The sequence below is a fragment of the Crinia signifera genome, chromosome 11 (genome assembly GCF_055691185.1).
Source record: "Crinia signifera chromosome 11, ASM5569118v1, whole genome shotgun sequence".
NCBI lineage: Eukaryota > Metazoa > Chordata > Amphibia > Anura > Myobatrachidae > Crinia > Crinia signifera.
Genome location: NC_139227.1, coordinates 30,685,033 through 30,707,757, shown reverse-complemented (window position 1 = coordinate 30,707,757; position 22,725 = coordinate 30,685,033). Strand labels below are relative to the sequence as shown.

Below are 22,725 nucleotides of genomic sequence, written 5' to 3'. Positions count from 1 at the left end.
ACACTGTACAATATGCAAATTATATTGTTAAAGATATCAATATGGTCCATATCATTAACGATATATCGGCCAGTGTGTACCTGGCTTGAGTATGACACAAACACAATTTGCTTCATTTATTTTTTTCTCTTTTTCCCCGAAATTTCTGAAGACGGCACGCGTCCTCCGACCTTTTCATAACCCCACTATCCTCGTCGGCGTGGAGTTGATTTCAGATAGTGTGGCGAGCGCAACGAGCCCTGCGAGGGGACGCGGAATACATGTAAAGTAATACGCGTGCGCTCGCCACAATTCGGGTTCGGTGGCTCGCAACACTATCTAAAATCAACTCCACGCCGATGTGGATAGTGAGGGTATGAAAAGGTCGGAGGACGCGTACCGCCGCTGCGCTCGCCACGCTTCGGGTTCGCGTTGATAGTGGGGGTGCATTTAACATTGTAAGCACCCATTAGCGGGCTTATACAATTAAAAATCGTATCGCATCGCATGCGGTATTATGGCATACGATGCATGCAATGGCATAAGATGCCATAAGATGGAAATCTTGGGCGCCGTGCTAGTACCGATAAATGTCCCCCTAGGTATGGTGCCAGCGGACGACCAATGCGTCATAGCATGTAGAGGAAACGAAAGAATAATAGGTGTACCTAATCTAAGGAGCGGCTTCTGATGGGTATGCCTCATTGAGTCACCCTATGCGGCCGGCATGCATTGGGTCGACCATTGAAGGTCGACAGGGCTAAGGTGGACATGAGCTTTTCGCGTTTTTTTTCCCCAAATATCCACACAGTCGACATGGACACCGTCTAAGTGTAACGCGTCCCCTCGCCATCCTAGAATATTCTCCAACTACGCTGTAGTGAATGGTAACGTATGAAACACCACGTCGACACATTTCGGTTCAAAAAATTTTTTTTTAAATATTCATGTAGACCTTCCAAACCTACCAACCTTAGTCACGTTGAACTATTTCAGGTGTTGGCCTAAGCCCTGTCGATTCCTCCCTGGAGATGAGCAGAAAGACCTTGGATTACCAAGTTTGATTGCTTTAATAAGCTTTCAAGCTTAAAAATACACTGCACAAAAAAGGTATCTGTTAACATGGTTAATAAAACAAAAATACTCTGAAGTTTGATTTCCGAGGTTGGGTCAGTGTTCTACATATAAGATTCCACTTCTGGGTTATTCCATCCGTAAATGTTCTGTGGTCTACATACTGTATGCAGACTAAGGGGCGCCAAGGAAGGTGCCTGAGCGGAAGACAGAGGAGACAATCTTTCCCATGTTGTTAATGGTGGCTTCGCTGTCTGAGCTGGACTCGGAGTCGCTGCTTCCCGAGTAGGCCCCTAGGCCGGGTAAGAACCCGATGCAGACAGAAGCTGGGGGACAATGTAGCTGGGAACTGGTGATCGCGCTACTGCCGATGGCGCTAGAATGGCTCTCTGCAATTACATAGAGATACAAAAATAACAGCTGTATGTGCACAGTCGGGATGCCAATCCCAGGTCATTTTTCTAAATCCAGGGAATCGAGATTGAAAAATGCATAATCCTGCTATTCCCGGAATTGACATCCCTAAAATAAAAATTCCCCCATCCCCCACATTAATTTACTTCCGGGAATGGGGCATGCGGCAGGTGCGACACTGGGCGGCAGAGGTGCTTGTGTGCCACCGCGTGTGGACGGCGAGAGGGTTCCAGCGGCAGAGGTACAGAATGACCTATGACCAAGTCACGCTGCACAGGCTGCTCCCCTGGGTCAGGAACAGCCGAGCAGCATCTATGCAGGGTGCTCAGACGCTCTCCGGCATTAGACTGCACATGCGCAGCCTAATCCCAAAATCCTGGTATCCCGCGATTTAAATCTCAGATATTTTGGGGCCAATTCCCGCTGAACCCAATCCTGGGATTGGCCACCCTAGTGCACAGGCTCTATCCTGCTTCCCCAGATGATGCAGGGAACAAGTGGCGCTGATCCGCACAGGGAAACCCACATAGGAACTACACATACAAACCTTTTAATTTGTCATGATCCTGTTCTAGCTTCAGTTTCTTTGCACCAGGCCTTTCGGGATTACTGAAACATATGAGCAGGATAAGTGGTATTATTGCACAGAGAATTATAGGATATTATACATACAATAGAGATCTTTTATAGATCTGCGGTGATCTGCCGGGGGTGGGGGGGGTTCTTATTGGACAGATGCAAAATGACAGACGCATTGCTCTATCTTGGCCAAAAGTTGAATCTTAAGGGACATTTCATGGTTTCTGCTACATGAATATACAAGACACGTTTATAGTGATTTCCCCTTGCACACAAACACCCATATATGGGGGAAACACTATTTGGAAATATGGTAGCAGCCAGCTCCGGTTTCCTCCCACAATCCAAACATATACTGGTAAGTAAATTGGCTCCCAACAAATTAACCCTAGAATGTCTGTGTGCCTGTACATGTGGTAGGGAATATAGATCGTAAGCTCCACTGGGGCAGGGACTGATGTGACTGTTCTAATATTCTCTGTGCAGCGCTGTGGAATATGTGTGCGCTATATAAGAAACTGGTAATGATTCCAAAATGGTGGTGACGTGAGAACATGTTTAACAGATAGAAACACAGCGATAGTAGTGATATAGCACTAAGGCCCTTATTCTGGTCGGTGCGGATATATCCGCGTGCGTTCGGGCCGCCAATGTTTTGTGTCTGCGCATGCGCGAGCGGGGCGTACGGCCAAATCCCGCATGATATGTGAACACTCCGAACAGGGGGTGGAGAGGGGCGTGAAGGGTTATTTGGGCTCATTACCATATGCATACGCCCCGCGTTTCATGGGCGTTCCCATGAAAACGCTGGGCGTACGTATGGTAATGCGGCCGTGACGCACGTGTAGGGGGAGGACATATGACATTGCCGGATGTCAGCTGCCCGCCCAGATCCCTGCTTTTGCACGGAAAAATGTCCGTGTGGTCTGAGGTTGCGGGAGCTGGTGGAGCACTCAGTCCTGCATTCCATCTGCGACCATCAAATGATGGGGGAGGTTCCCTTAGATGGAGGAGGCGTATTCCGTGTAAAATACACGTGCGGTCCGTTCGGCCAGCTTCTTGCCGCGTACGGACGGAGTTGGTGATTCGTATGGAAGGCGGGGTTTCGCACGCACGGTCCTGGCCGCATAATCGGATCCGGCCGCACCGACCAGAATAAGGCCCTAAGTGTCCTCACTGAGATCACTATGCTACACAACAAACCTCCTGTGTCGCACGGCTCCAGCCAGCAGCTTTGACTGAGAAAACTTATTTTTGCTGTCAGAGGGTTTCACCGGAGCTTTCTTCTCAGCCTCCCGCTTGGGCTCCGTGGAGGAGGCTGCTACTGTTTGGGCATTGTGAGCTTCAAATTAAGGAGAATGAGGCTTAAAGGGAAGTCATTTAGGGAGAACCCTATTTGTCTTTATATAGCAAGTGCGTGTTCACAGTTGCAGTATTTATTAGATTTGTTGGAAGAAGTGGGAGGGTCACCAAAGGTGGCCCAAGGGCGCCTGAGAAGAGTTGTTTTGCTAGAGCAGCGGTCTCGGAACTTGGGAAGTCTGACCCAAGGGAAATGGTAAATGGAAAAAGGGGGATTTGAGACCGCGCTCGCTAAAAAGATATGCAACAGGTGTAGTTAAAACATTTATTTCTGGAAAAATGCATATAAAAACATCAATAAAATAAATCAAATTATCACAGATAAATACAGAGAGCAGGGATATTCACCCACAGTCCGGTTTGGGAAATTGTCCTGTATCCGTTCCTATGTTGCCTCCAGGTGAGTGTCCTGTACAGGGTATCGATGAAAAGGATGTAGGTTGGGAGAGGTTGTTGTCTCCAAACCAGGGAGCTCCTGATGTTGGGTGGTGCTCTACCTGGTGGGCTTTGGTGTTATTGCTACTTGGGTTCCTTAAGGAGGAGGATGTTGGTCTCCTAACCAGGGAGCTCCTGTTGGTGTGAGGTGCTCTACCTGGTGGGCTTGATGGTATTGCCGCTTGGTTCCAGGACAGAAGGAGATTCTGGAGGCTGGTCTGGTTATAGGGTATTGGTGCGTGTGGGGTCTGCAAAGTGGGGGTGTCCCTGCTCCCCTTCACCAACGCGTTTCGCTGAAAGCTTTTTCAAGGTGATAGCTATGATGTTCACTGTTTGGGTTATATACCCTCAATGGGAGGAGAAACAATTTGCACCTGTTGCATGTTAATTGGGAGTATGTTATTGTTATACCATAGTCTATTACTATACATATTGCTGAAGATAGGAGACAAAACTACAATTACCTATACCTTTTAATTTAAAAAACGAGTGTTGTAAAGTGTACAAAAAATTGAGAAAATACATAAATACCTATACAGATCAGTTTCCGGATATCCGGTGTCGTCATTTCCGGTTCAGTGAACCGCATGTGCGCTCCACCAATGTTATGCATAGAGTATAGGTATGAGGGCGATTTCTGCCCTTTTTAAAGATGGCCGAAATGGTACTTCCGGGTTTTGCTATAGCGTGGCTGGCTATTTCCCCGGGTGTTACTGCTTATGCAGACTCCATTACTGGGAGTTTATTGCTTGGGAAAAATGGTTCCTAGTAGGATATGGTTGCGCTTTTGCATGTAATTATTCTCACTCGTGGAGTGCACATAAGGCTTTACAGAGAGATATAATATCAGCATATCAGAGTATATGGTACTTCTGTAGTTTCACGGCGCCGCCGCCGCCGCGCGCACACTCTGGCTCAGAAACTTGGCAGACTGCCAGAGGCTCTGAGGCTCTGATTAACCGTGCGCGTGCCGCTCTAGCAGCTCAGACAGAGTGTGCTCGCGCCGCTCTAGCTGTACTGACAGCTACGTAAACAGCGTGGCGGCCGGGCAGCAGCAGCAGCGCGCTGCCCAGGCGCTGGCAGGTCACTGTGGTACTTGTAGTTCCACAGTAAAATAGGCAGCGCCTGGGCAGCGCTGACAACAGCGGGGGCAAGTGGACACACCCCGGGCACAACGCTGACGTGCCGGGGCTTGTAAAGTACTCACCCCGGCACAGCGCAGTATCCCCCATGTACACGCTAAATCCAATGGCTTGCAGCCTAGATCTAGGCGCTAATGCACCTGGATTCACACTCCCTGCAAGCCGCTAAGAAGGAGGGGGGCGCCTGGATTTAGACACTAAAGCGCCTGGATTTAGTTGGGTGGAGGGGTACATCTAAATTTAGACGCAAAAGCATCTAAATTTAGCTGGGTTTAGGGGTACACTATTAAAGCCCGTCCACAGTGGCAATAGTCGACGCAACAGCTGTCGACTGTGTAAATCCCACTATCCACGCCCACCCGAAGCGTGGCGAGCGCAGCCCGAAGCGTGGCGAGCGCAGCGAGCCCCGCGGATACCTTCACAGGTAAACGCGTCCCCTCGCGGGCTTCACAGGTGTCCGCAGCGACGCGGACACCTGTGAAGCCCGCAAGGGGACGCGTTTACCTGTGAAGGTATCCGCGTCCGCTCGCCACGCTTCGGGCTCGGTGGCTCGCTGCGCTCGCCACACTATTCTATTCTCAACTCCACGCCGACGTGGATAGTGGGGGTATGAAAAGGTCGTAGGACGCGTACCGCCGCCGCTCGCCACGCTTCGGGTGGGCGTGGATAGTGGGATTTACACAGTCGACAGCTGTTGCGTCGACTACTGCCACTGTGGACGGGCTTTAATAGTGTACCCCTAAACCCAGCTAAATTTAGATGCTTTTGCGTCTAAATTTAGATGTACCCCTCCACCCAACTAAATCCAGGCGCTTTAGCGTCTAAATTTAGATGCTAAACCACCTTTGCGGCTCCCAGGGAGCCTGGCTTTTGCGCCTAAATCCAGGCGCCCCCCTCCTTCGGCTTTTGCGCCTAAATCCAGGCGCCCCCCCTCCTTCTTAGCGGCTCGCAAGGCGCCTGGATTCAGAGGGTTTTGCGCCTAAATCCAGGCGCCCCCCTCCTTCTTAGCGGCTTGCAGGGAGTGTGAATCCAGGAGCATTAGCGCCTAGATCTAGGCTGCAAGCCATTGGATTTAGCGTGTACATGGGGGATACTGCGCTGTGCCGGGGTGAGTACTTTACAAGCCCCGGCACGTCAGCGTTGTGCCCGGGGTGTGTCCACTTGCCCCCGCTGTTGTCAGCGCTGCCCAGGCGCTGCCTATTTCACTGTGGACCTACAAGTACCACAGTGACCTGCCAGCGCCTGGGCAGCGCGCTGCTGCTGCTGCCCGGCCGCCACGCTGTTTACGTAGCTGTCAGTACAGCTAGAGCGGCGCGAGCACACTCTGTCTGAGCTAGAGCGGCACGCGCACGGTTAATCAGAGCCTCTGGCAGTCTGCCAAGTTTCTGAGCCAGAGTGTGCGCGCGGCGGCGCCGTGAAACTACAGAAGTACCGAGTATATTTATAACATAAGTTTGATTAATATCCTTGAGGATATTAATTATATATATATATATATTTTTTTTTTTTTTATATATCACTTTAGATATGTATAGGTATTGCTGATATTATACCTCTCTGTAAAGCCTTATGTGCACTCCACGAGTGAGAATAATTACATGCAAAAGCGCAACCATATCCTACTAGGAACCATTTTTCCCAAGCAATAAACTCCCAGTAATGGAGTCTGCATAAGCAGTAACACCCGGGGAAATAGCCAGCCACGCTATAGCAAAACCCGGAAGTACCATTTCGGCCATCTTTAAAAAGGGCAGAAATCGCCCTCATACCTATACTCTATGCATAACATTGGTGGAGCGCACATGCGGTTCACTGAACCGGAAATGACGACACCGGATATCCGGAAACTGATCTGTATAGGTATTTATGTATTTTCTCAATTTTGTACACTTTACAACACTCGTTTTTTAAATTAAAAGGTAAAGGTAATTGTAGTTTTGTCTCCTATCTTCAGCAATATGTATAGTAATAGACTATGGTATAACAATAACATACTCCCAATTAACATGCAACAGGTGCAAATTGTTTCTCCTCCCATTGAGGGTATATAACCCAAACAGTGAACATCATAGCTATCACCTTGAAAAAGCTTTCAGCGAAACGCGTTGGTGAAGGGGAGCAGGGACACCCCCACTTTGCAGACCCCACACGCACCAATACCCTATAACCAGACCAGCCTCCAGAATCTCCTTCTGTCCTGGAACCAAGCGGCAATACCATCAAGCCCACCAGGTAGAGCACCTCGCACTATCAGGAGCTCCCTGGTCAGGAGGTAGATATCCTCCCTACAAGGAATCTAAGTGGCTACAACATCAAGCCCACCAGGTAGAGCACCTCACACCAACAGGAGCTCCCTGGTTAGGAGACCAACATCCTCCTCCTTAAGGAACCCAAGTGGCAATAACACCAAAGCCCACCAGGTAGAGCACCACCCAACATCAGGAGCTCCCTGGTTTGGAGACAACAACCTCTCCCAACCTACATCCTTTTCATCGATACCCTGTACAGGACACTCACCTGGAGGCAACATAGGAACGGATACAGGACAATTTCCCAAACCGGACTGTGGGTGAATATCCCTGCTCTCTGTATTTATCTGTGATAATTTGATTTATTTTATTGATATTTTTATTATACAGTTTTTATATGCATTTTTCCAGAAATAAATGTTTTAACTACACCTGTTGCATATCTTTTTAGCGAGCGCGGTCTCAAATCCCCCTTTTTCCATTTATTAGATTTGTGTTACATCTCTGTCCAATCCATATAGAACAGCGGTAGAGAATTGAGGTAAACTTACTAAAGTGTGACTTTTTAGAAGTGAGTGATGCTTCAACTAATCTTCTAGCTATTATGCTCTAGAAGGGATGCAGTCAACACAAATTGGGTCAACAGGCCATAGGGCTACATAGTAAAAAGGTTGACATGGCTTGATGGGGTCAAAGGGTCGACAAATACAATAGGTCAACATGAGTTTTTCACATTTTTTTTCAGAGCAGGTGTTTTTTCATATTATGGACATAGAATATAATACGGTAGTGTGCCGAGTGTAGCGAGGTGGTGTATGCAAGGGAATGCGGCACACTTTTACGGTGTCCAGTTTAACGTAGGTTGACATAGATACCCCAACAAAAAAACGTTAGAAACTCATGTCAACCTATTGCTTGTTTTGACATAAGTCATGTGGAACTTTTAACTGTGTCGACGAGCAAGTAGGCACGGGCAGGGGGGGCAGGCTGGTCAGCAACAGGCGGGCAGGCACCGGCGCAATAGCATGGCAACGGGAGGCACCTGCACAATGGAAGGCTCCCCTGCCCAGCTCAAAAACCCAGGTAAGAGTCGTTTCCACGGCTCGTTACCCAGGTTAAGATTCCCAGGTCTATATTTACCTGGCCACTCAGGGACAAAAATCCTGGGTCGCTGCACGTGCAAAAGGGGTATTAATTAAAAAGTTGGGTACTTGTGTAGTTTCACGGCGGCATTTACGTAGTCAGCGTAGCATCTCCGTCAGAATCAGCGTAGTGTTCCCGCGGCCGCAGCCGTTATGCTACACTAACAGCGTAGCTTAAGCTGTCGCTGTGAAACTCCCGTCAGTAGTCAGTCAGGCGTCCCAGTTAGTATCAGCGTCGTGTTCCTGCCCGTTCGCGGCAGCCGGAGCTTACATAGTTAGCGTAGTCAGTCTGTGCTTAGTCAGTCTGTGCTTAGTCAGTCTGTGCTTATCACATTATGTGGGAACCATTTACCATTTTAACCCGCCTGTCATGAAAGGTGTGAATGTGTCCCAGAAACACCCCTCACTATCCACGCCAGCCGAAGCGTGGCAAGCCACCGAGCCCAAAGTGTGGCGAACCATGCGAGGGGACACGGATTACTTTACATGTATTCCGCATCCTCTCGCCACACTTTATAAAATCAACTCCACGCAGACGTGGATAGTGGGGGGTATGAAAAGGTCGGGAGGATGCGTACCGCGTCCGCTCGCCATGCTTCGGGCTAGCGTGGGTGTTTCAAATGGAGGCATTTGCCAGTATGTAACATGGAGAACTGGCAAATGCCTCCTTTATTGTACATGAGACGCACGCGCTACCAAACCCCTAACCCTGTCGGCAGGGTTGCTTTACCCTGCCGCAATAGTTACTCAGACGCAGGAGCATCTCCGCTGGCGCCCGCGTCTCAGACAGAAGGAGCGCCTCTCTGCCGGCGCCTGCATGATCCCCTCTAAACCGGTGAGAGGCGCTCACTAGGCTTGCCAGGGACGCCGGGAACAGAGATGCAGTTCCTTGTGTAGTTTCACGGCAGCAGCCTAAGCTACGCTGAAACTACACAAGTAAGGCAGTCGTTGGGCTTAGCTTCAAATGTAGCGTAAGCTGCCACCGTGAAACTACACAAGTAACAAAAAGTTTTTGTTTTTTATCATTGAAATGTCTGTCTGTCTATCCGTCACGCCTCCCCCCCCCCCCCGCATCTTCAGTAAAAACCAGTGACACCATTATTATTATTATATGGTAGAAGGATATTCTAAATTCATTTAGCTCTTTCCGTTCTTCCTCCCGCCTTTGCTTTTCCACCAACTCCTGTTTCCTTGAAACTTCATCAAGAAAGTTTGTTTCATCTTCATCTAAGCCTCGCACCATATTTTCTGCAAAAAACAATTAGAACTGTGACAAGGATGGAGGACGTTAACAGAGAAAAATGTATTATTATTATTGTTTATTTATACCCACAAGGGTTCCGCAGAGCCTAACAATATATAAATGAGCAAAAAACTATTAAATAATGAATGACAGTACAAAGCAGCTAAGGATAAGTACATAACAAATAAAGACAATGGTATCAGGGGACAGGACACTGAAGCAGTTACTAGGGTGGCATTTAAATCTGACTTTATTACATTATTGTTTTTAGCTAGTTTTTTTAGACATTCAATGCATCACATAAATATAATTATCCGGCATTCAGCTGTATAATGCACACCGCATAACTGGGCATGTTTATACTTAGCTGCATGAGCCAGTCATGGCTCTGCAGCACTTCCCATGTTAAAGGCAGAAAGGATTCTCCAGTAAGCTTGCAGATTGCCACTAACAGGTGGGTGGAGTCAGTCTGCAGAGAAAGCAGTGCAGGGATTGGTGCACTGATCACAATACTAACACTGTCTCAGCTTCGTGACCTGTAGGCGATGCTAGAGATAATGGTTACGCTTCAGCTGTCTAATAACAATCCTTTACATTGTAACAGCACTGCAGTGCAAAGTCAGGGTAATAATGAGCAATGTGTTCTTAATTTATAAATCGTATCCAAAGACTTAAACCTTTGGGCCTCCAGTTGTTGGACTACACATCCCAGCATGCCCTGCTACAGTTTTGCTATTTGGACATGCTGCAACTGTTGCAGGGCATGCAAAGATGTGTAGCCCGACAACAGCTGGAGCGCCAAAGGTTCCCCATACCCGACTTAAATATTGGGGTTTTAGTGGGGCATAATGTTTACCAACTGAATGTAAACCATGGGACAGCCATTTTTATTTGCTGAACAACTATCCACAAGAATGCAGAGGACTTACTTCACTTTGTGCTTTACAAATGTCCCAGATTATAAATAAAAGGTATTCTCATAGATATTATTCCAAAATGGCTGCCTCTACACAGGCTGAGGGAATACGTTAAAGATACAGATTTTTAAAAATAAATAAAAAATAAAATCTGACTACCGTTACTTCTAATCGATCAAAGAATAAGGGTGGTGCCTCAGGCATGTGACGCAGAATCCCTAATAACCAGCCCAATCAGCCCTGTTTTTCCACGATAATACATGGGTCTGGAAACTTATACCAGATCCCATGCGTTATCGCGCCAAAAACGGGTCATTTACTGCACAAAAACAAACAAACAGGCTACTATTGGATCGCTTGATGACACTATTCGGCTAAAATTGTTGTATCATTTAAACGATCTGAATTTGAAATATAGCAAGTCAGAGCAAAGAAAAAAAAAAAGTTTATAAAACTATATTATATTTTGTAATAAAATAGTACCAGATAAGTTTTCCATTTATGATCTTACCCTAATTCTATCAGAAAACTGCCCTAATGATTTCATATTTTAAAACATAATAGCCAAATAAGTAGTTAATTGGGTGAGAAGAGAAGGGGAGACCCAGAAAGTTTAGTTGAACGTTCTTACTGAATTTAAACTGTTCCTCATAATCCTGCTGTTTCTTGTCTTTCTGCTCCTGAAGTTTTTCATACAGGGACCGAGGGTCATATACTTCCTCTGGGCACTCTGCGGAAAACATCCAAACAGTTAGTACAGTGCAGATCCGCGCTCTACAGCAATATGCTGGGAAGGAATGTGTTGTAAAACCAGAACACCGATTTCATCGTCATTCAGGTTAAAGGACCGTCAGAAAAAACAATGGGGTTTATTCTGGTTCACTCCTTCTGGCAAATTCCTTCTTAGGGGGGTATGCACTCTGCTGCTGATGCTATTTCCGACGTGGGAAATAGCGGTGGCTCCCTATTCAATGCTGTCATTAACGACAGCATTGATGCGGGATCACGGCAGAACGGGCCCAACTTCAGAAACTGTTGGGCCCGTTCTGACAATAACGGCCGTGGATTGTCGTTGTCCGGGCTGCAGATTGACAATCCACGGCTGTTTTCACGGCCACGCCCCCTTTGCGCCCATCGGCAGGCGGGACATTGAATCCCGTCTGTCGTTATGCGGTCGATCTGACCGCAAACGGGCCTGGATCACGGCTGTCGGCGGGAATAGGCAGCCGTGATCCCAGATTACATACCACCCTTAGATGGACAAAACCATGTGAACTGCAGATGGGGCAGATGTAACATGTGCAGAGAGAATTAGATTTGGGTGAGTTATTTTGTTTCTGTGCAGGGAAAATACTGACTGCTTTATTTTTACACTGCAATATAGATCTCACTTTGAAGTAAAAACCCCACCCAAATCTAATTCTCTCTGCATGTTACATCTGCCCCACCTGTTTAACTCCAAGCCTGTTGATTTACCCTACTCGCAGGCCAGACAGTAGTCAGGAAGTCAGTTGCTTTCTCACCAGCCAGGCCAAGTAGATTGGGGACTATGAGAAGGACTGTGGGGGACAAGCTCATTATTGGGTCTCTGTTCTGCAATGTCTATACAGATCTTTGGTATTTGCATGTTTGGTCTAGCCACAGATAGTAAGAGCAGTGGGCACACGCATGCCAATCTGGTGTTCTCAGTTGTTATTTTTATCAGCAAGTGATTTTATTATATAGATTAACACGAAAGTTATTTATTATGTTTTCCTTAGACTGTACCTTCTGGGTCCTCTGGCTTCCGCACTTTGTCCCATTCCTCTTGTCTTTTCTTCCTTATTTCCTCCAATTCAGATTCTGTTACAAACTTTTTGTTTATAACTAGATCCCCTTCATGCCCGTCCATTTTGGAACACCTACATAAAATAACAGTAATGTCACGAGTCCTCGGCAAATAATTAGAAAGTGGGTTACATTTTGTTTCTATTTCTAGTTTATATTCCCAGCAAAAGATACTTAAATCCCACATATAGAATTGTTCTCAAGAGTTGGTTTAGGAGCAAAACAGGCAAAGCTTTACATTTACATTAGTAATCTGCTAGGTACACACTTGAGTGACAGGCATTCGTTACCAAACCAGAACGATTGCCCGTCAGCCCAGATTGTGCGTACTCACTGGAACGATGTTAATGAAGGACGGATGATCATTAGCATAGTTAGTACATTATGCTAGCGATATCATTAAGTTCCATGTACAGCACATGAAACCTGTTGAGGTCGAATGCAACCACAGGAGTGCGCATATTGGGGGTAAATACTGAGCGATGTAGGCAAGATGTCATTTTCAAATTACATATCGGTCTAGCATCGCCCCAGTGTGTACCCGACACAAAACACAAATATTTGAGGCATGAGACGATCTATAAAGTCTGCAGGTTCCGAATATACATTTTTCACAGTGAAAACCGCTGCTCGTCTGGTAGTGGTATGCTTTGTTTTACATTAATATCAGAGAACGATACAGTTCTCAGACTCTGGAACACCGCTGCATGATGTGTGAGTCAACATAGATACAAACCAGACTGTTGTAGAAACACCACAGCAGAGAGTGACACCCCAGGCAGGGAGGAGGAACTACAAGGAGCAGGGTGCTAGAATGAACACTAAATAAGGTACTGATGAAGTCAAAGCGATGAAACGCATTAGAGAACTCTCATTCTTTTTGAGAAATCATTGGTGGTGAATTGTGTAGAATTTCCTAAAACGCTTAACTTGCAGTATTATTTTATGCATCTTAAGACTAATTGGTAATTATAAGCTGAATAATATAAGTATTCTTATATTTGCATATGCTTTATTTTATTGCACTGGTGAAGCTCCTCTTTTTTTATTGCTTCAAGCTTTGAATAACAGACATGGCTTCAAGGATCAAGAGAACTGCGCTCACTGTTTTTAAGTTATGTCTGCTCTTGGCTGAAGTTATTTACATTATCCAGTACTGTTGAAATTGCAAATGTGTAGTACGGATCTGCAATGAAGGACACAGATTGGCACCAAACTGCCAGTGATTAACACTCTGCTGCCATCTAGTGGCTACTAGCATGCAAACCACTTGAATTTCTCCTTATAGAGGTGAGGCGCAGCATCAGCCTTTTACTAAATAGGATTCTCCTGTGCTAAGGGTGAAATGCAATTTTTTTTTTTAGAGTAAAACATTCCTTTACTTCTGCTTCTGTTTTCATTGTAACACCTGACATACAATGAAGCTTTAGGGTATTGTCATAGGCACTTTCATTGTTTGATGAAAGGTTTAATTTTTTTTCTCAGCCTCTCTCCAAATGTATATGCGATCAGTGAGTTAAGTCGTCGTCGTCATTGTCGCCCCACCCCCCAGGACTACATAATTCTTAAGCACTGCAGCAAACCAGGTAACACCCCAAGCAGTGTAATGACCATAACCCGAGCTCCCCTTTATAAACCCTCAGGGCGATAAACAGTCTGTAGGCTGGCAGTCACTACATCAACATCAGATTGTCAACATAAACAATGTCAGCAACAGCGATATAGTTGGGATCACCTTAAAAATGCACAGTCTACATGATTTTCTACATTAGTATTGTGACACAAAGTTGACATAGGCTGACATGCTCACTGTTGACTTGATATACTAAACCCCCAGGACTGTATACAAGTATCCAACTATGCTGAACCAGGACAGCGCTCTCTCTGGGGGAAGGGGGGACACAAAACCTAAACAATATAGAAATACACATAGTTACTCTTAGCATTGAGAGCATTACAGGGTATGCTGGGACTTCTAGTTCCACAGCTCCTGCAACCACATGTTGGATAAAACATAGACAACTTATTACACTGCATTTATATACAGTTCCTTATAGGAGAGACACAACTACAGCCCCCTGCTTCCAAGCACAATGGCCCCTGTACTGTGGCCCTCCATGGGTCCCCTCTGTCTTACCTATGTCTCTCCGAGTCCCAGCTCACTCCTCCAACACACAGCCTTCCTCTCTAAACCCGACAGCACATCTAGCCAACCAGGGAGTCGCTTACTGCGCGCTGAAGACCAATCAGAGAGCAGATCACATCACCCTCGAACCTATCGCTGCTGACCTGTCCAAAGAAGACAGCCAATCACCTCACGCCCTCACTAAAGATGGGCGCCCCGTCTTCAGCGCTTGTTACTCCTCCGGGATGCTAATGGAATGAGCGCGGCGCATGCGCCGAAAATACATCTCACACTTCCCGGATCGTAGCCCCTGGATTGGTCTCGGCTACGGCGATAGATATAGTGGGGAAGGAAACAGGAAGTGCGCGTTACTCTGGGGGAGCCTAGTAACGGTAAGAGCGCCGTGCTGCGTATAGGATGATGGTGAATATACATATGTATGTGGATAGGCAGCATGTGCCCAGCCCAGCACTGTGTGTGTAGCTTCCCCTTTGTCCAGCACTTCGCTACAGAGCCTCAGCCCTCAGGAGGATAGCGCAGGGAGGCATCCTACACTCATTGTTTTACCAGTATCTGGGGTGTCAGTGACTCATCTGTGTACACAGGTGCTTGATTCTGTGGGCCAAGGACCTCCTGAGGCAGCGTGGCTCTCCAGCTGTTGTCTCACCAGCAGGAATCCTGCGAGATGTGCTGCAATGGGGCTCTCCAGCAGGAATCCTGTGAGATGTGCTGCAATGGGGGTTCTCCAGCAGGAATCCTGCGAGATGTGCTGCAATGGGGGTTCTCCAGCAGGAATCCTGTGAGATCTGCTGCAATGGGGGTTCTCCAGCAGGAATCCTGCGAGATGTGCCGCAATGGGGGTTCTCCAGCAGGAATCCTATGAGATGTGCCGCAATGGGGCTCTCCAGCCGGAATCCTGCGAGATGTGCCGCAATGGGGCTCTCCAGCCGGAATCCTGCGAGATCTGCTGCAATGGGGGTTCTCCAGCAGGAATCCTGCGAGATGTGCTGCAATGGGGCTCTCCAGCAGGTATCCTGCGAGATGTGCCGCAATGGGGCTCTCCAGCAGGTATCCTGCGAGATGTGCCGCAATGGGCTCTCCAGCAGGAATCCTGTGAGATGTGCTGCAATGGGGGTTCTCCAGCAGGAATCCTGCGAGATGTGCTGCAATGGGGGTTCTCCAGCAGGAATCCTGCGAGATGTGCTGCAATGGGGGTTCTCCAGCAGGAATCCTGCGAGATGTGCTGCAATGGGGGTTCTCCAGCAGGAATCCTGTGAGATCTGCTGCAATGGGGGTTCTCCAGCAGAAATCCTGTGAGATGTGCCGCAATGGGGGTTCTCCAGCAGGAATCCTGCGAGATGTGCCGCAATGGGGTTCTCCAGCAGGAATCCTATGAGATGTGCCGCAATGGGGCTCTCCAGCAGGTAACCTGCGAGATGTGCCGCAATGGGGCTCTCCAGCAGGAATCCTGCGAGATGTGCCGCAATGGGGCTCTCCAGCAGGTATCCTGCGAGATGTGCCACAATGGGGCTCTCCAGCCGGAATCCTGCGAGATGTGCCGCAATGGGGCTCTCCAGCCGGTATCCTGCGAGATGTGCCGCAATGTGGGTTCTCCAGCAGGAATCCTGTGAGATCTGCTGCAATGGGGGTTCTCCAGCAGGTATCCTGCGAGATGTGCCGCAATGGGGCTCTCCAGCAGGAATCCTGCGAGATGTGCCGCAATGGGGCTCTCCAGCAGGAATCCTGCGAGATGTGCCGCAATGTGGGTTCTCCAGCAGGAATCCTGCGAGATGTGCCGCAATGGGGCTCTCCAGCAGGTATCCTGCGAGATGTGCCGCAATGGGGGTTCTCCAGCAGGTATCCTGCGAGATGTGCCGCAATGGGGCTCTCCAGCAGGTATCCTGCGAGATGTGCTGCAATGGGGGTTCTCCAGCAGGAATCCTGCGAGATGTGCTGCAATGGGGGTTCTCCAGCAGGAATCCTGTGAGATGTGCTGCAATGGGGGTTCTCCAGCAGGAATCCTGTGAGATCTGCTGCAATGGGGGTTCTCCAGCAGGAATCCTGCGAGATGTGCCGCAATGGGTGTTCTCCAGCAGGAATCCTATGAGATGTGCCGCAATGGGGCTCTCCAGCAGGTAACCTGCGAGATGTGCCGCAATGGGGCTCTCCAGCCGGAATCCTGCGAGATGTGCCGCAATGGGGCTCTCCAGCAGGAATCCTCTGAGATCTGCTGCAATGGGGGTTCTCCAGCAGGAATCCTGCGAGATGTGCCGCAATGGGGCTCTCCAGCAGGTATCCTGCGAGATGTGCCGCAATGGGGCTCTCCAGCCAGAATCCTGCGAGATGTGCCGCAATGTGGGTTCTCCAGCAGGAATCCTGTGAGATCTGCTGCAATGGGGGTTCTCCAGCAGGTATCCTGCGAGATGTGCCGCAATGGGGCTCTCCAGCAGAAATCCTGCGAGATGTGCCGCAATGGGGCTCTCCAGCAGGAATCCTGCGAGATGTGCCGCAATGGGGCTCTCCAGCAGGAATCCTGCGAGATGTGCCGCAATGGGGTTCTCCAGCAGGAATCCTGCGAGATGTGCCGCAATGGGGCTCTCCAGCAGGTATCCTGCGAGATGTGCCGCAATGGGGGTTCTCCAGCAGGTATCCTGCGAGATGTGCCGCAATGGGGCTCTCCAGCAGGTATCCTGCGAGATGTGCCGCAATGGGGCTCTCCAGCAGGTATCCTGCGAGATGTGCCGCAATGGGGCTCTCCAGCAGGAATCCTGCGAGATGTGCTGCAATGGGGGTTCTCCAGCAGGAATCCTGCGAGATGTGCTGCAATGGGGGTTCTCCAGCAGGAATCCTGTGAGATGTGCTGCAATGGGGGTTCTCCAGCAGGAATCCTGTGAGATGTGCTGCAATGGGGGTTCTCCAGCAGGAATCCTGTGAGATCTGCTGCAATGGGGGTTCTCCAGCAGGAATCCTGCGAGATGTGCCGCATTGGGTGTTCTCCAGCAGGAATCCTATGAGATGTGCCGCAATGGGGCTCTCCAGCAGGTAACCTGCGAGATGTGCCGCAATGGGGCTCTCCAGCCGGAATCCTGCGAGATGTGCCGCAATGGGGCTCTCCAGCAGGAATCCTGTGAGATCTGCTGCAATGGGGGTTCTCCAGCAGGAATCCTGCGAGATGTGCCGCAATGGGGCTCTCCAGCAGGTATCCTGCGAGATGTGCCGCAATGGGGCTCTCCAGCCAGAATCCTGCGAGATGTGCCGCAATGGGGCTCTCCAGCAGGTATCCTGCGAGATGTGCCGCAATGTGGGTTCTCCAGCAGGAATCCTGTGAGATCTGCTGCAATGGGGGTTCTCCAGCAGGTATCCTGCGAGATGTGCCGCAATGGGGCTCTCCAGCAGGAATCCTGCGAGATGTGCTGCAATGGGGCTCTCCAGCAGGAATCCTGCCGAGATGTGCCGCAATGGGGCTCTCCAGCAGGAATCCTGCGAGATGTGCCGCAATGTGGGTTCTCCAGCAGGAATCCTGCGAGATGTGCCGCAATGGGGCTCTCCAGCAGGAATCCTGCGAGATGTGCCGCAATGGGGCTCTCCAGCTGTTGTCTGACCAACGGTGATACTGTGAGATCTTCCACGATGGGGCTCTCCAGCTGTTGTCTGACCAGCAGGAATCCTGCGAGATCTGCCACTGTGGGGCTCTCCGGAAGTGATCCTGTGAGATCTGCCAAGATGGTGCTCTCCAGCTGTTTTCTGACCAGCAGTAATCCTGCGAGATCTGCTGACAAGGGGCACTAGCTGTTATCTGACTAGCAGTGATCCTGTGACACATCCCTGTTTTCTAGCACCTGCACCCCCAAAACAGCTGGAAAATATCCCCTAATGTCTGCACCTGCACTGTGTCCCACCTTGCAGTCCCGTGTCATTGGGTATAACCAAGAGATTGGAAGAGATTGAACCTCCTGCACATCTCGAGTCAATCAGGTTCAATTTGTTGAACAATAAGTTGAACAAGTGTAAGGGGGCCTTAACCTTATTTATTTACAGTTTCTTATATAGCGCAGCAAATTCCGTTGCGCTTTACAATAGTAGACAGTGATAAAACAAACTGGGTAACAACAGACAGACTTGGGAGTTAGAGGGCCCTGCTGCAAGCTTACAATCTTACACTATCTTGCCTATTTTTTTCTGTGCAGCAAACTAACATAATACATTTAAGGCCCCAAAATAGCATCTGATTCTCTTATTTCTAAGGAAAACAAACACTTTTACATATACACTTTTTGTTCCTCAGTAATGACATTTGACTGGCTGAATATTGGTCCAGGAGACAGGTACATTTTTTTTTTTATAACCTTCCATTACCCTGGTTTTAGGTTGCTGTGGTAATTGCATGTTTATATTGTGACTAGTGGAATCTGTTTTAGTGATACCTGTGAAATAAATACTTATACTGCTAGAAAAGCGCATTTGTTGCCTACAGTCATTAGAAATAGGTGATGGTCTTCATTCTGTCACAACCCGTGCAGTTCCCCTTTCCTGCTTGGGCTGTCACTGTTTGCTCTAGCACAGCCTGGTCAGTACATCAGTGCTGAGACACAGACCAGACTGTGCTAGAAGCATCAGAACCGAAAGTGACACCCCAGGCAGGAAAGAGGAAGTGTGCAGGGTGCTAGAATGAACACTATGGGTGGACATTGCAGTCACTAGTAACTTTAGGTTTTGTTTGTGTCCTTTTATTTCGCATTGTCATAATTTGTACCATCTTATGTCCATAGGTATCTTTTTTGGGGGAAATGGATCCTTGCCCCAGATAATGTTTGGCTGGGAGTTTCCCAGCGCTTGAATGAACCGAGAAGGATGGTGGAAAACAGGATTCCCGATCATGGAGACCTCACGCCTGCAATGTTCTAGATGATTGTGCTTGCTTGGATTGCATTTTATACTAGCAGAAGCCTTATACAAGGTTTCCTGTCAAGTTTTGGGCACCAAACAGTGTATTTAAATGAACAGTTGGAGAACGATAACATGGGGAACACTTGTGTATGCAGAGAGGACAGCGGTGTGGAGGACAATATAGACTCTCCAAGCCAGCAAACTGAGAGCCGCATCTTACCTGCCAGCGAGGCTAGAAACCGCCCGAGAGATCCGGTAAGGCCTCCCCGTAGAGGCCGAGGTCCGCATGAGCCACGGAGGAAAAAGCCTAATGTGGACAGCCTGGTGCTGGATACCTTGGCTGTCATCAGAACGCTGGTGGATAAGTAAGATTCCATGTCATGTGGTGATGCTGTACTATGTTATAGCTCTCTGCCTGTTGTCTCACTGTGTTATGTACTGTGCCGTCTGTGGTGATGCTGTAATATGTTATAGCTCTCTGCCTGGTGTCTCACTGTGTCATGTAATGTGCCATCTGTGGTGATGCTGTAATATGTTATAGCTCTGTGCCTGCTGTTTCGCTGTGTCATATATACTATGTTATAGCTCTCTGCCTGGTGTCTCACTGTGTTATGTACTGTGCCGTCTATGGTGGTGCTGTACTATGTTATAGCTCTCTGCCTGGTGTCTCACTGTGTTATGTACTGTGCCGTCTGTGGTGATGCTGTAATCTCCTATATATTTGGCTACATCTGTCACTCAAAGTGGGTGTCTGTGTCTATAACGCTCTGTTCCTGGACTTTCCTCTTAATGTGTGATTGCCTTCATCTGTGCTGAACACCTTTCTGAGAAATTAACCTGTTTAAAACAGGTGATGGCAATCATACATTAAGGGGAAGTCTAGAAACAGAGCATTGTGTCCCTCCTGGAGAGGGTCATGTTGGGAGGTATGTGACAGAGAACCAGCCCAGTGAGCCCACAGACAGTGCCAGACACCCACTGCCTTCCCATGTTGCCCAGCACTGCTACTCCACAGCCACCAGGTGAGCGCCCCCCCCCCCCCCCGCGATTTGCGGCAAAACCTCCCCCCCCCGCGCGCCCCCCCCCTCCCGCGATTCGCAGCAAAAACACCCGCTCCCCCGCGACCTCCCCTACCGCGATTCGCAGCAAAAACACCCCCGCGACCCCCCCTCCCGCGATTCGCTGCAAAAAGAACCCCCCCACGACCCCTCCCGCAATTCGCGGCATAACCACCACCCCTCGACCCCCCCCCCTCCCGCGAATCGCGGCAAACCCTCCCCCGTGACACACACCCCCCCCCCGATTCGTGGAAAAAAACACCCCCCCGCGACCTCCCTCCCGCGATTCGCGGCAAAAAGAACCCCCCGCGACCCCCCCTTGCACGATTGGCGGCACCCCCCCTGCGACCCCCCTCCCGCGATTCGCGGCACCACCCCCCCCCCCCCCCCCCCCGCAATTCGCAGCAGCCCCAGGATTAAATGGCACATGCAAAACACTGACATGGCTATGGTCGACAATGAAAAAGGTTGACATGAGTTTTTGAAGATTTATTTTTAATTTTTTTAATTTTTTCATATTCATTGTCATGTGTCGACATGGACACCAATGAAGTGGCACTTTTATGTCAACATTTAAATGTGTTGACCTTTCTGTGTTGATTTTTTCTTGTGGCGATTCGCGTCACCCCCCCCCGCAACCCCCCCTACCGCGATTCGCGGCACACCCCGTGACCCCCCACCTCCCGCAATTCGCGGCAACCCCCCACCGGAACCCCTGTGAACCCCGCCCTCCTGCAATTCGCGGCACCCACCCCCTCCCGCAATTCGCGGCACCCCCCCCCCCCCCCGTGATTCGCGGCAGCTCCAGAATTAAATTGCACATGGAAAACACTGACCTGGCTATGGTCGACAATGAAAAAGGTTGACATGAGTTTTTTAAGTTTTTTTTGTCATTTTTTGAATATTTTCATATTCATTCTCATGTGTCGACATGGACACCAATGAAGTGCCACACTTATGTCAACATTTACATGTGTTGACCTTTCTGTGTTGATTTTTTTCTTGTGGCGATTCGCGTCACACCCCCGCAACCCCCCCTCCGGCGATTCACGGCACCCCGGCACCCCCCCGCGACCCCCCCCCTCCCGCAATTCGCGGCAACCCCCCACGGAAACCCCATGAACCCCGCTCTCCCGCGATTCGCAGCACCCACCCCCCGCAACCCCCCCCCCTCCCGCAAATCGCGGCACCCCCCGCGATTCGCGGCAGCCCCAGGATTAAATGGCACATGCAAAACACTGGCACGGCTATGGTCGACAATGAAAAAGGTTGACATGAGTTTTGAAGATTTATTTCATTTTTTGCATGTTTTTCATATTCATTATCATGTGTCAACATGGACACCAATGAAGTGGCACACTTATGTCAACATTTACATGTGTTGACCTTTCTGTGTTGATTTTTTCTTGTGGCGATTCGCGTCGCAACCCCCCCTCCCGCGATTCGCGGCACCCCCCACCTCCCGCAATTCGCGGCAACCCCCCACCGGAACCCCTGTGAACCCCGCCCTCCAGCGATTCGCGGCACCCAACCCCGCGACCCCCCCCTCCCGCAATTCGCGGCACCCCCCGTGATTCGCGGCAGCTCCAGAATTAAATTGCACATGGAAAACACTGACATGGCTATGGTCGACAATGAAAAAGGTTGACATGAGTTTTTGAAGTTTTTTTTTTTCATTTTTTGAATATTTTCATATTCATTCTCATGTGTCGACATAGACACCAATGAAGTGCCACACTTATGTCAACATTTACATGTGTTGACCTTTCTGTGTTGATTTTTTCTTGTGGCGATTTGCGTCACACCCCCCCCACCCCCCCCCACTCCCTCAGATTCACGGCACACACACACACACACCTCCCCCGCGATTCTCGCCACCCCACCCCGTGACCCCCCCTCCCGTGATTCACGCACACCCCCACGACCCCCCCTCCCATGATTCGCCGCAACCCCCGCCCCGTAACCCCCCTCCCGCGATTCGCGGCACCCCCGCGATTCGCGGCAGCTCCAGAATTAAATTGCACATGGAAAACACTGACATGGCTATGGTCGACAATGAAAAAGGTTGACATGAGTTTTTGAAGTTTTTTTTTTTTTTTTTTTTTTTTTGAATCTCCCTATATATTTGGCTACATCTGTCACTCAAAGTGGGTGTCTGTGTCTATAACGCTCTGTTCCTGGACTTTCCTCTTAATGTGTGATTGCCTTCATCTGTGCTGAACACCTTTCTGAGAAATTAACCTGTTTAAAACAGGTGATGGCAATCATACATTAGGGGAAGTCTAGAAACAGAGC

At 49.1% G+C, this 22,725-nt stretch overlaps 2 protein-coding genes across 2 annotated transcripts in view; one reads left to right on the top strand and one right to left on the bottom strand.

Moving 5' to 3' along the window:
* Positions 1-1,030: 1,030 nt before the first annotated feature.
* On the bottom strand, positions 1,031-14,641 carry PSME3IP1 (proteasome activator subunit 3 interacting protein 1). The gene is made up of 7 exons (XM_083165240.1): positions 14,498-14,641; positions 12,301-12,434; positions 11,165-11,263; positions 9,500-9,621; positions 3,250-3,383; positions 2,015-2,076; positions 1,031-1,442 (listed from the first exon to the last, which is right to left on the bottom strand). The coding sequence occupies exons 2-7, from the start codon at positions 12,422-12,424 to the stop codon at positions 1,228-1,230; spliced, it is 756 nt and encodes a 251-aa protein (XP_083021366.1). The 5' UTR covers positions 12,425-12,434; positions 14,498-14,641; the 3' UTR covers positions 1,031-1,227.
* Positions 14,642-14,704: 63 nt separating this feature from the next.
* Positions 14,705-22,725, top strand: part of RSPRY1 (ring finger and SPRY domain containing 1) — a 35,691-nt gene continuing 27,670 nt past the window's right edge. Inside the window, exons 1-2 of the mRNA XM_083165239.1 lie at positions 14,705-14,877; positions 19,255-19,737. Of these exons, the coding sequence (XP_083021365.1) occupies positions 19,391-19,737 (347 nt within the window). The 5' untranslated portion in view covers positions 14,705-14,877; positions 19,255-19,390. The remainder of the gene's footprint in view (positions 14,878-19,254; positions 19,738-22,725) is intronic.